Consider the following 14,180-nt stretch of genomic DNA (forward strand, 5'->3'; position numbering starts at 1 on the left):
TAAGCAGTTAAATCAGGATTGAATGAAACATAATCTGGTGTGATGTTCTGAATGCTTCAATTAAAAAAGTTGCAGTCTTAAATTGCCATCAAAACACTTCGTGGTGCTTTTTATATTTCTTAAGCATATTTTACCCTTGATACAAAAATATGTATTATATGATGAGAAAAATTTAACTTGAACATTTGTAATATTTTGCCTAATTATCAAATTTTACAACAGCTGTGAAATGTGAGTCCAAAGTTAAAGTTTGTCAACAAATTAGTTAACCATTAAAAGTTTCTGTGGGCTTTCTTAATGCTTCAGTGTAGCATCTGAAGGCGATGGGAACTTCTGGAGCTCGCCGAGATGCGAGTGAGAGTCCTGAAGGAAGCCGAGGTCAGCTGTACTGCGCTGCTTAAAAGTTTGTGCAGCCAAGCATTGTATTTTGGGAGGCACTAAAATATCCACGGCGCTCTTTTCTTGGCTGTGTGTTGGCAGACATCTATAAGTCATGAAGATGACCTCCATCTTCCAAAGAGAAGGAAAGCTAGAAATGAAGACACATTTCTGTTATCAGTCTGCCGTGGGTCGTAAGTTGAACTGGTGTTATATTTTCCTCGGAAAGCCGCGTAGCCTTGACACGGTGTTTAACAGTGTTAAGCTTATTGCTGCTGAGCTAAACATGTCTGAAGCAAACGATGACCCTCACGTCTTTGCGATGGCAAAATGTCTCCCTGATGTGATCCCGCAGACTTGGAGCATTAAGTTAATTTTCCCCTGGATTTCTGAGCTGCCTCCTTTTTACCCGGCGGAGAGCTTGTGAAGAATACAGCTTCTGACCGAATGACAGAACGTGGAGGGTGAAATTAGATGCATTCAATTAGAAGATGACAAAAAGCCTATCTAAATATTTGTCAGGATGCTACTTACGGGATGCAGTGTCCACCCCAGGAAGTGAAAGGAGGCTGCTTTTGGGACTTAATAGTCTGGGAGGGAAAAAAACTGGGTAAATCATCCAGATTCCTTATGGGCTCGGAGAGGATAATTGAGGGTATCGAGTGGGCTGTTATGTTTCCAGGGCTGGTGATCCCTCTCGTGTAATCTCAGATTAGTTCTTTTCTTGTATTCACTTAACACAGAATTAACCGTTACAAAGTTTTCTGGACCACTTAAGTAAATAGTGGTGTTGTTTGACCGCTAGAGGATGGATAATGCAGTGGTTTATGGGAGGTATTGAAAAAAGAAGGCACTCCACCTTCTCCACAATAAAAAAAAATCCCAAAACAAACACACAAACAAACAAAGCACCCAAGCCACAATACTCAGGGCAAAAGTGTCAGCTGTGAGATTGTCGGGTTTGGACCAGAAGGTTTACTAGTTTTCAAGAGGACAAAAGGATGTTCTTGAAAACTAACGTTCAGAATTAGTAGTCAGTTAAACAGAAAGAGATTGAGGTGTGCAACTGGGTTTGGCCACTTCTGTTTATCTGTAAATTAAATTCATAGCAACTTTTTAAAGTAAGAGATCAAATCCCTTGTAATGTCCTCGTCAGAAAGTTTTAATTAAGAAAACAAAAATTTTGAATGCAGCATATCATGTTAACCTTTTTCTTTTTCATTCCTGTTGCAGCAGTTCAAGGGAGAATGTGACTATGATAGGGTTAATCCAGCTACATAAAAATCCATGCTGTGTATGATAGTAGTAAAGCTTGTGATCCCTTGATCTTTGATTAGATCCAAGCTAGTAAATATCTTGTGTTTAATCAGAATGAGTTGTTCTGCATGTAGTATAAGTCACCTTCACAGATGGGATGTAGCAGCGGAGTTGTTCGTGAATATTTGTTTTAATCCTTTCCAGAGCAAGCACGCTTTATGTTTCTTTGTTGTAAATCAGATTCAAGCGACTAAAGACCAGCACGAAGGAAAGACATTTACTTGCAGTCAGGAATAGGGCAGTGTGGGGACCTTTTTTCCTTTTTAAAGAAAAATGTTACTTGTTAAGATTCTTAAAAGGTATTTCATACTATTGCATAAACATAACTAACACACCACGGCTGCTTTTTTAGACTGCGATGCAAATATCATTATCTAGAAATTCATCTTAAACTGTTCATGCACGTTCCTAGCTTAGAAGACTATAAATATACAGAGAGTAAGATTTATTATGGTAAATGTTCGCCCTCTCTTATTATTCTGTATTTTAAAGATATTTAGTTAGAATGGTAGCTCATCTGTGTGCTGGCAAACTGAAATTCTTAAAATGTTATCATCTGTAAAGCTAGTTGTTTTATGTGGTATGTCGGCGTCCTATTTACCTAAATCTGTCATAATTGTCTTCCGATACATCTTCCTCTGACACGCCAAATATTGAAAATAAGAGGACTCTTTGCTGGGAGATTTTCTACCGAATGTAATTTTTCTCTGTTCGTAACTTGACGGTAGTAACTGGACGACCCGTAGTTAAATGCATCTCTATTTCTCTCACTTATTTTTCCTAATCACCACACAGAGCCTTCTGTGCTCAGAGGTGTGATTAGATTTAACCTGCCATCATATCTGAAGAACTTTCTGTACAACATATTATACATTGCAAGAATTATGTATGTAGACGGTGGGTCTAGGTGTAATATATAAATAGATACAAAGACAAGTTGCTCTCATGCCTAAGTTAATTCCTGATTATTTCTTTTTTCTGTTTTTAACAGGAAGACTGGAGAGCCCCCGCTAATAAATGGCTGGATTCCTTACCTTGGGAAGGCTTTGATTTTTAGAAAAGATGCTTTCAAATTCTTACTGGATCAGCAAAAGAAACTTGGAGATATTTTCACTGTATATATTGCTGGTGAGAAATATTTTGGTATTTCTCTTGATTTTTTCCATCAATGAAGTTAAATACTAATTCAAATATTTAGTTTAGAATCTTCCTTAACCAAAAGCATTTTTGTATAGTGTAGGCCAATAAAAGCTACTTAAATTCACTGCTATTGTATGCATAATAAGTATTCATAGGATATAATTATGAGCATATGGATTTCTATACAGCTATAGGTATATATGCATATTGACAGAATTGTAGGCACGTAATATATGAACATAGATTTTGCCAAGCACGTTTAACTGTGTATTGTGGGTTTTTTTTCCTGAAGGAGGGAGAACTAACATAATCTTGACACCGCACAGAAAAATATCAGATTAAATTTAGAAAACACTTAAGAAAAAAAGTGCAGAATATGTTCTCACACATTTTACAACTGGTTGACAGGAACACAAGGGAATGAATGACACATTGACTCAGTGATACAATCAGGACTGGAACACAGAAACTTCCCGTTGCCAGCCTCTTACTCTGATCAGGCTTGCTGAAAATAACAATATAATAAAGTATGATATAACCTTGCTGCTTTCTGTATTTATAGCTGTATTACTACACAGGCTCAAATACAAACGTTTGAGTGAGTTCACATAGACGCTTAGCTGTGCAAGAAAAACATAGAATGAAACTGGAATCTTGAATGAAACTTAAATATATAAATTCACATATATATATACACACACACAGAGATGTACTTTTTACTAAAATCAATTTAAAATTCATTATTTTCCTCTGTTCAGAAAAAGGCAAACTCTTATTAGTGTGGGTGGATGTAATGGATCTTTTGCCCCTTTACATGCTGATATCCTTGTTCAAATGATCAATTTCAGAGTTAAGTTTATCTCGGTTTTAGCTATGCCTGCATTTTTAGGGAGTTTCAAATAAAAATGTAAAGTGTAAGTATAAAGTTTGCTTTGTAATTTCATGGCAGTAGGATTAGCTTTATATTTCCATATAAGCAATATTTGCAATAAAAATAATTTTTTTCTTCAAAAGTCAATTAATTAAATTGCAAGCTGTATGTTCAATTAATACAATTTTTCTTCCTTTTACCAAATCTGTTCTTTTTTTTCCTTTGGAAGACCATTTTTACTGCTATTAAATGTGAAAGTTTTTTATTCAGTCAGGTTTTTTTCTTTGGAAACTGGTATGCTTATATTTTTTTCCATCTTGAAAGTGAGTTTGACACATTACAAGACCAACTTTTATTGAAATAGTCTTTTTTATTGTTAATGTACATTCACACTATATATACAGTTGTGGCTTCTTACGAATACAGGTTAATAATTGTAATTCAGAGACTACCTTACTACATTCATAAAACCAGATACAGTCATACTTCAGAATCCTTAATGTGTTTAATCAAGTATTTATTTCTCTTTCACCTCTTTATGATTTTATGCAAGACTATGTTTAGAGATTTGTGTGTTGAAGTAATCTACGAGTGTAATTTAGTTTTAGGTATTTCTATTTGCACGGTAGACAAAATTCCGTTTCAACTTATCTCCCTGTGTTCAGGTATTTTGAGGAAACCTTCCTTGACAGAGACTGAGGTAAATGGAGTGGGTTCTGGGTGTCATTTCAGCCTTATGCAGAGAAAGCTTTGATTTTGTGAATTTGTCGTATCAGAGATACCAGTTTAAGTCCTCTCCTTTCGGTATAAAAATACTGACCATCAAGACTTCACTAAAGAGAAACAGCTTGTCATCCACAAGTCAAGGAAGAAGGCGAAGCTAGTTAGTACCTCTGATCATGTCCTGATCTGAAGATGTACAGGATTTCTGTATGTCTTACTGATTTGACAAAGATGATGTTTATATGTTCGGCAGACATAGCATAGCCTGCTGTATATGGACTATCATTACTTTACCCCCCTGGTGGGTGTCTAAAGGTCCTGTCAGAATTTTCTATCAATATATATTGTTCTAATTATTGGTTCTCAAACTAGTTCATTTGGAAAATGCGGAACGATGCTTGGAGTTTCTGGCATTGCCCCGTACCGGTAATGCGATTTTGCTGATTGTACTTTCCCATGTGATGAGCAAATGATTGTCATCCCTAAAAGTCGCAAGGGACATGGATGTCATCTTAATAAAGAAATTAAAAAGCACATCTTTCTATGAGAAACAATGTAAATTCCTGACCTGTCGCAGAAAATAGTTCTCTAATTGGTTTTGTGTGGTGGTGCAGCAGAATCGTTTTCCCCAAACGTCACGCCGGCGAAGCACCACTGTACATCATTGTCAGCAGTTCAGCAGAATCTCCCTAATAAGAGGACGATTACGTAAATGCGATAGTCTTCAGGGGAAAAAAAAAAAAAGGAGAAAAGAAAAGAATAAGGAGGGGAGAGAGAGAGAGAGTCTGTTGTGTTGAAATGATCGTACTTGCCAAACCAACCTCTCTGCTTGCTAAGGGTCAGCAGCATAGGCAGACGGCTAGGTAAGAACTTAAAAGAGCTAGAAACAGTTTTGTCATTGTTTCTTGGGCTTAAACTTTGTCTCCTTTTCTTGACAAGTTATTAGGAATGTTAGCGAACCTTACAACACTCTCTGAGACTGACTCATCTTTTAATAAAATAATCTTAGGTTTTTTTACTAAGGACACTTGCCTTGTTAGAATACTGCTGTTAAGTCATTCTTTTCTTTTAAATCACAGTACACTTACAGTAACATACCACATTTTTCTCTCTTAGGCAAAAGGTAATTTACATTAACTCCTTACCAAGCTGAAACCCGCTGCAAGCATTACCGAAACAACAACCATCATTAGATGCCATCTGAAATGCTTGTCTTTCATCATTAGCATTAAAAAGCTCCAGAATGCATTATTAGAGTAATTTCTTAACTATCATACAAATACTGGCTTCTGTGCTCAGATTTACCAAAGTTGACAATTTTCATATTTTCCACATCAATCTTCTATTTCTGGGAGACTGTATAAACTAAAGGGAGATAACCAAGCTATTTGCAGCACGGGTGTAATGCAGACTGAAGACTGGATGGGGAAGTCTGAATTGTCTGTAGCCACGTTTTAAAAAAAAAGTCAGAGGGCTTTTAACAGAAACAAGTATACATCTCTTATTTTTAACTCGTTTCTACAGTACTAAATAAAATAGCTCAGTGACTTAACCTACTGGGATCTGGACTGTGACATTTCTGTGTGGACATGTCTACGTAGTGTTTTGTGTTGAAGGATTTTTTTACAATCTAACAAGGAAAGGCTTGGTCCCCAGTGGTTTCTATATAAATACCTTCAATATTTAAGGCTTCCTGATTTGTGGAGCATGTGATATGCCTCCACTTTTGGCTGATCTGGCATTTACCTTCACCAGTACTCTGATGGAAACTCATGAACATCAAAATTTTAGTTCAGTTGCAGAAAAGGCTATTTTTAAGAGGTGGCACTGGCATTAACTGCAATGGGAAGGCATGGGAGGGGAGGGAGGAAGCTGCATTTTAAAATACCAAACAATAACTGGAAACTTTAGGAAAGATCTGCATTTGTTGGTCTCTGACACCACCAGGGACAATAAGTGGGAAGAGACGTCATCAGGGAAAACGGCAGGATTTAAAAAGCAAAATTAAGGACCATATTGACACTCACAAAATATAAAATCATAACTTGAGGTGAGAAAGTTTGTTCCAGTTCGGATGTTTGCTGCTCAGGGTAGAGGAGGTGTTGGGGCACAGTTTTGTAATTAGCAATCTGTTCCTGTATGGAAGAGACTCGGGTAACCGGTGTAGCCGCACAGTGCATCTGTGTGTGAGTATGACTGTAATTGCTAAAGGCTCCCATACTCACTCTCACAACAACAACTTTCTAACTGCCGTTAATTAGCCCTAGATTTTAGTCTTTTTCTAATTAAGAGATCGAAAATTACATTCTCAATGAGGTACGTAAACAAGCTGCCTTTGTTATAGAGGGGTTCCACTTTTCTAACTATATAGACCTTTACTAAATGCAGTAACAAAAGTATTTTGGGTTTATGTATTTTTATATATTGTTGGCTTGCAGTGATGTGGTCTGGAGCCTGAATTGATTCTACAAAACGAATTATATTTTGGTACATACTTACTTTTTGCTACCAGGAACCTGATGAGAATAATAAAAATCGGGATCTGCAATATTCTGTTTCTCAGAGATTTTTTTTCAAAGTATGTGCTAGTGTTGAGTGAATTTTGATTTAAAATTATTGCTAAAATAGTTTGTTTGTCTGAAAACTCATTTGCTGAAAATCATTTTCTTACTTAAAAATGATAAGAATTGATGTGCGTTTGCTAAGTGTCTGATTAAAGATCACAAAGAAACTCATATTTTGCATCAGAAATAAGCAGATGGTGGACAGATGGTTTAAATTAATATTAATTAAAAATCTTAACTTAAATTGTTTACCCTGTAAACGCAAAGTTAGGAAGCCAGCTTTCATCTTTAGGGTTAATAACACTCCAAATCTATTTATTAAAAAATGCTCCAATGGGCATTCTTTCCAAGCTTTGATCGCAAAGATGGTAGCCTCAATAAGGAGCATGACAGTGGGTGAAAGCTGAAAAGAGAGAACAATTCTAGGACTCCTAACAAAGATCCTGGAGAGGTCGAGTCTAAAAATTCCTGCCAGCCTCTGTGGTCTGGGAAGGAAGAAATGGTCAGAAAAGAAGAGTGGGAATTAAAGATCTCCTATCCATGCTGGTTTCTCAGTATTTTTATTCTTTAAAAATTAATTTACATCTATGGCTTGTTGCGCTACAGTAAAGCAAGCTCTATGAGTACCTTAAAAACCTTCACACACCGTTGGCAAAAAAAGGGGGTCAAATTCTGTCTCAATTTGTCCCTTATGTTTCCTTACTGGTTCACTGGGATTGCAGTGGATGTAATTGGGAGGGAAATTATGGCATCTGGTAATTGCAAAGGAAGTCCAGAGCACACCCAGATTTACCATAGAGCACTGTGTGTATATACAAATCAGAATATGGAATAACTATGATAACTCAAATATCACTATATGGTAACCATGGATACTTCTTGACATTTTTAGTGGTAGTGACTACTTTATCTCAGGACATCTGTCACAGAGCCAAATTTGGTCCTCAGTTAAGCATGTAGTGTTCCCATTAAAATCAAAGGGGATTTGTCCCTTTAGTGAGACAGAATTAGACTGTAAGTGCTGGAAGCTTTGCTATTTTCCTGAGTTTATAGCTAGGATATTTCACAGAGGATGTGTACATTTTAATGGGTACCCTTTTCCCTAACGCACCTCTCCATTCAAGTGAAGGATGGGGAATTCTTAAATTAAGACTTAACATGGGAATCATCTATGAAGAGTTAAGATTTAATTGAGCTTTGGGAGCGTTAGCATTTTGATTCATGATAGCTCACCAAAATGCGCTTCTTTAGTAGTTGACTTAAAGTTTAAGGAGAAATTGCAGGGCATTTTCTGGCATGGGCAACTTGAAAAAGCATCAGACTTGATGCAGTCCTGTTCAAACTGCTGAAGGCACAGCTGTGTCACCTCACTGAGTACATCAGGAAGGGTTGGAAGTTGTTGGTGCACTCTGGCACAATGCATGATAGCGCCGGGACGGTGTGTACCCCCCAATGGCACCCACGTTAAACATGGTAGCCAGCTCCATTGTAACCTATGGCTTCAAAATCAAATCTCAGAGGAGTCATTTTATGGAAATTAAGCACATTCTTAACAAAAAGTTAGCAAAACTTCAGGAAAAAAAAAACAGATGTGAGAGAGACTTTGAAAGCTGGAGGCTTGCAGCGTGCAGTTAAAGCCGCAACCAGCAGATTTTGAGTCTCTGTGTCATCTGCTTGAAGCAAAGCTGCTTAGGTGGCATGTTTTCCACTCCAGCCCCCCGCATTCACTTTCCTCCGTGTAGGTGAGTTTGTGTGTGTTTTTCTCCCTTTCTGCTAAAAAACTACAATTTTCAAATGCTGCTACGACTCCCCATTGTATTTTCATGAATTATACCAGAGTAGTAAATGATTTATTCCAGAGTGCCACAATTGCAGGTCATGCCCTACTGTTGGCAAAACCAATAGCTCAGTCTACATAGAAATGGCTTCACGCTGGTTTTAGAAGAGCCATAAAAGTGTACGCAGGTGAAATCTGCATCCTGACAAAGACAATCTCAATAAAACTTGTTGCATCTTCTTCCTTTTTTCTTTTTTTCTTTTTTTTTTTTTTTGGCTTTGCATATTTCTTCGCAGATCTTTGCTTTAGGGATTTTCTGCGTGTTTTTCTTCCAGACATTGTCTGGGCTTATTTTCTTCTTTACTTGTGAAAGTACCACCAGATTATAAAAGTACGTGTGTCTCTATTTTTTTCTTTTCTTCTATTCAGGTAGATATATTACCTTTATCATGGACCCATTTCAGTATGTCTATGTCATCCGAAATAGCAAGCAACTTGAATTTCATGAATTTGCTGATAAAATGGCTTCCAAAACTTTTGACTACCCAGCCTTGTCGAAAGGAAGATTCCCTGATCTCAAGGAAAACCTGCACAGAATCTACCAGTATCTACAAGGCAAGCCTTTGGATATCATTTCTGACCACATGATGAAAAATCTCCAGGATATATTTGAATGGAAATGCTCACAAGCAACAGATTGGGAAACAGAAAAAATGTACAAATTCTGCTGCTCTGTAATGTTTGAAGCCAGTTTTGTAACACTATATGGAAGAGTTCCTGCTGCAGATGGCCACAAAGTTATTAGTGAAATCAGAGACAAATTTATCAAGTTTGATGCCAGCTTTCCCTATTTAGCTGCAAACATACCGATTGAGTTGCTAGGAGCTACCAAGAAGATTCGGAAGGAGCTTATACATCATTTTTTACTTCAGAACATGACAAAATGGCTGGGAGGGTCAAAAGTGGTCCAAGCCAGACAGGATATATTTGAGAAATATGAGCTGCTTGGAGATTATGACAAAGCAGGTAGGAAACTTATGAATGATTGCTTGTCTAAAATAAAATAATTTACTATAGACCTTTGAAATAAAAAGGCAAAATGGCGACCTTGAAATTTTTTTATGTTCTTTCTAATTGGCTAATGATAAAATGTTTTACTCTGAAACAACCCTCTATGATAATTGATTTTTTTTTGTGCTGAGGTGGTAAAACAAGATACTTAATGGTGATAATGAGAAAGATTATAACTGAGCTGCATTTCCTCCCCTTATTCCCCCCACCCCCCCCGACATTACATTTCAAACTATTCTCATTAAGCAGAAAATTAGACTTCAGAAGCCTATTGGTCCTCATTAGCATTCACTGATCCTTGGCTGGGTCTGTGTCCTAACATCTTTTAATTAGCACACTGCAAATCTAATCAGTGTAATAAACGCTATTAATCTTCCTTTTCACTTATTTTCTCCCAGCACATCATTTTGCCTTCCTGTGGGCCTCTGTGGGAAACACGATTCCAGCTACATTCTGGGCCATGTATTATCTTCTGCGGCACCCAGAAGCTCTTGCAGCGGTGCGTGACGAGATTGACCATTTGCTGCAGTCAACAGGTCAAAAGAGAGGGCCCACGTATAACATCCACCTCACCAGAGAACAATTGGACAACCTGGTCTACCTAGGTAATTTATTTTTATCTGTTAGGAAGGAAAGAGGGGCTCTCCCGGCAAACTCGGTTTATCACTCATTTCTGTTTACTGAGAAGGTGGAGGACACAGCTGCCTAATTGACATAATAACACCCATTTACATCAATTATAAATTATGTAGTTTATAGCTGTAGATACTCTCATTGCATGTAAACATTAAAGCCTAGGTAATTAACTATGCAAGGTATGCAAAAGGCTAAATCGAAGCTTTGCAATTATTTGAAAAAAAGTTGATGCCTATTAAGTTGTTTGATTCTGAGCATCTGCCGAAGTGTTAATGCATTTCAAATACTTGTGTGTGGTACTGCCAAGAAAGACCCTTTTCTGAAATTAAAGTGGGATAATGTATTTAAACTGCAAATGTAATTTTTTCACAAGCGGTTTCTTTCTTTCTCTCTCTTTAACAAAACAAAAAGACTTCTAAAGCGAGCTTCACTTGAGCGATGCCTCTGAACAAAATCTAAGAAGGTAAAGCTTTATAGAGTAGAGATGGCATTTCATGTATTGAATGAAGTACCTTGACACAAAATAAGGGAGCTTTAAGTGAGATACAGATCTTCCAATTCTAGATCGGTGTTTCAGAGGGAGACCCTTGCCAGTCGCCATTAGAAGGTGTTTGATCCAGGAGCTGGATAGGCCTTCAGAGCATCAGCTGATGGTTTCACTTCATTCGCTAGCGGACAGGCACTGGCAAGATAAATGCTAAAATTAGTCCAAGGGAGGAGAGAGGGTGTAGCGGGTAGAAGCCTAACCTTTAAGCACCTGAAAGTCTCCATAGGCAGTGTTTGCAGGATACAAAAGCACAGAGGTTCAATATTCGCTCTTTAAATACTGAAAACTGTATTTCAGTAGGCAGTTAATAACCTAGGCTTTAATGTTTACATGCAATGAGAGTATCTACAGCTATAAACTACATAATTTATAATTGATGTAAATGGGTGTTATTATGTCAATTAGGCAGTAGGCCCTGTTGAAACTGAGCTCATGACTATATCTTTTGGTAGCTCATGGCCTGAACTGGTGTTCCACTCTTAAAAGAAGCTGTGTCAAGACAGAGTGGTGGAACAGAGCAGTCTTTGGTTTGGTTCTCAGTAGTAGCTGCCTTCCCCAGGACCATCCAATGTGGCACGTCTCAAGAACCTGTGTTCAAACTTGATTTGTTTCTCATAGTACAAACATAAAATCAAGTTTGATCCAGTTACTTTTTGTTAGATCATTAGTGTTAATCTTATATAGCATGAGTCTAGTCAGTTGGTTTCATCTGGAGTCACAGTTGTTTTGGTGCAGGTTTATCTCTAACTGATGGAGGATGCTTTTGAAGTAGGGGAGATTTCGGATGACAAGGACGCTTCTGAAGAATAACATGACATTCTAAGCATTTAATGTACTTTTAAGGACCACAAGTAAAATTGTTTCACATCAGAGTTAGCATCTACCAAAAAAATAATAGAAAAGGAAAGTTACTGAGCATCAAGAAGAGTAAGAGAGAATTTATTTTATATTTGGAGACAGACACAGGAATGTAGGAATGGCAAAGGAAAAAAAAAAAGGGAAAACCAAAAGCACCCCTGAAGTGTAGGAATAAGGAAAATAAAAGCATGTACTTCACTAAAACCATCTGGCGCAAAATGGTATGAACAGTTTAAAACATTAACTGTGTCATTCCTCTGCTGCTCCTTGCAATGTTGAAGTACCTTGGTAACGTTTGATTTATGTGTTGAGGGGAAAGTGCCACATCCTACTTTGTAGTATTCTTGTAACACTTTTGTTAAATTTTATAATCACGTTAAATGTAATGTGATATGAACAGAAGCTAGATTTCAATTCTCCTGGCACTTAAGTCATAAAGGGCTGGATACTGTCCCATAAAGTAGTAATATAGAAAAAAAAATCTGTACCATAAGAGAATTAAATTCATGCTTCAGTGGAAAAGGGTGTTTTGTTAATAAATGTGTAGGAGGGACAAAGGTCCCAATTTGCATTGCTTGCGCACCAAAAATCCCCATGTGGCAGGGAAGTTGTGGGCCAGCACTGCCTTTGCCCTTGCGGCGCGCTGACCCCAACCTCTGAGACTGAGCTTTTCCTCTTCCCCCTCACGCCCTGTGCCAGCCCAGAGCACAGAAAACCAGGATTCATGTCCCTGCTCTCGCGTAACGCAGACCAGGTGGGATTCTTGTACGCTCATCACCTTGTCATCTCATTCTCCTGTTTTAAGCGCTCTGATTCTCCGTCCTCTTTTTGGCCTACTGTAACAAGAGCCTTTTTTTGGATTCTTCATGCTATGGAGAGCAAGCAAGTATTGCTAAAAAGCCTTTCTCAGGAAGCAACGTCTTTATTATGGTCAGATTCTTTGGGTCTAGGGAACAACATGGCCTGATTTACTTCCAAGTATGTGATTTTTTTATAATATTAAAAAAAAAAAAGGGGGGGTTTCAACCCACAGCAAAACTAGCAGATTTTTGCCCTGATTATTTTTTTTCTTATGGCATTTCTGGGGCAGCATACTTTGTTTTGTCTACATCAGACTTTTCCTGAAACCCATAAGCACATGTATTTGTGTGCGCAGAGTAACATACATTATTAGTCCTTATGGCTCACAACGGAGCTCTAATATGGTAAACGACACATGAGAATGGTCTGTCGGTTTTTATGGTTATAATGGAAATGCAAAGGGTAAAGCAGAGATATACTTAGTGCATGTTTAGTGCTAGGCATGTTTAGTCAGTTCGTTTGTTTAATATTGGTCCATTCATTTATGTGGTGAAGTATTCTTGCCCCAGGTCATTTCTGAATCCCAGATATTTCCTACAAAAAGAGCACAGCTTGAAAAAAATGTTTCGCACACAGAAAAGGGTAGGAACCCAAAAACAGCTAATACGGACACGAATGCTAAGCATGAAAATTGTTGGTTGGATTGCGAGAAATGAATATATTTTCCTGGAATGTGCTGGGCAGTGCCATTTAGTTCTTAGTAAGATGCAAATGTACTTGTTTCAGATCATCATTTGTGTTGGCACACCGTGATGCCTGTGGGTAAATGACCCCCCCCCAAATATTTGCATACTCGATAGCTATTTTCCTACAATACACTCTAATAATTATAGTACCCTATTACCTGCTATGTGTTAGTGTAAAATTAACAATCCATTATGCACAATAAGTTTTATAAAACATTTACAGATAGAGATCATGTTTAATTAAAATTAACTTGCCTACGAAAGCCAAATGCACTTATGATTCGCAATGACCTTTTATTACCTGCAGTCCCTTGTTTTGGCTGGATGATTGACAGCTTGCTGTTTGGCTACCATGTTGTATTTCAGCTGACAAGACTTTTCATTTTAACTCAATTTGCCTGCCTATCACAAGCTGGTGGCAGGCCAGGCTCAAGTCACCCAGCTTTGCCTCAGCAGCTTGCTCTATTTCTCATTAGTACGCATTTATTCAGTGGAAATTGGAAGACAAATGCTTGAAGGCATGTGAACTAAGTATAGCAAATTAGGGTTTAAAGACTGAATATTTATAAGTATATTGAAACAGTTAAAAAAAAAAAAATCTAGAATGAATTGGAAGCTGAGTGCTAGCTTTAGTATAAGAGAAACGAAGAGAGAAGTGGGAGGATTCTAAGAATAACAATACTATGAGAGATATCTCTCTCTCCCTTCCCCCCCCCCCCTTTTTTCTTTTAAAAAAATACAAAATCTCTCT

General features: G+C 37.6%; 1 protein-coding gene across 1 annotated transcript in view; it reads left to right on the top strand.

Annotated features, from left to right (window-relative positions):
* Window positions 1–297: 297 nt before the first annotated feature.
* The window catches only part of LOC104290658 (25-hydroxycholesterol 7-alpha-hydroxylase), a 21,204-nt gene continuing 7,321 nt past the window's right edge, over window positions 298–14,180 (top strand). The window contains exons 1-4 of the mRNA XM_009889781.1: window positions 298–305; window positions 2,687–2,823; window positions 9,200–9,796; window positions 10,240–10,446. Of these exons, the coding sequence (XP_009888083.1) occupies window positions 298–305; window positions 2,687–2,823; window positions 9,200–9,796; window positions 10,240–10,446 (949 nt within the window). The remainder of the gene's footprint in view (window positions 306–2,686; window positions 2,824–9,199; window positions 9,797–10,239; window positions 10,447–14,180) is intronic.

Source organism: Charadrius vociferus, unplaced genomic scaffold (genome assembly GCF_000708025.1).
Source record: "Charadrius vociferus isolate BGI_N301 unplaced genomic scaffold, ASM70802v2 scaffold167, whole genome shotgun sequence".
NCBI lineage: Eukaryota > Metazoa > Chordata > Aves > Charadriiformes > Charadriidae > Charadrius > Charadrius vociferus.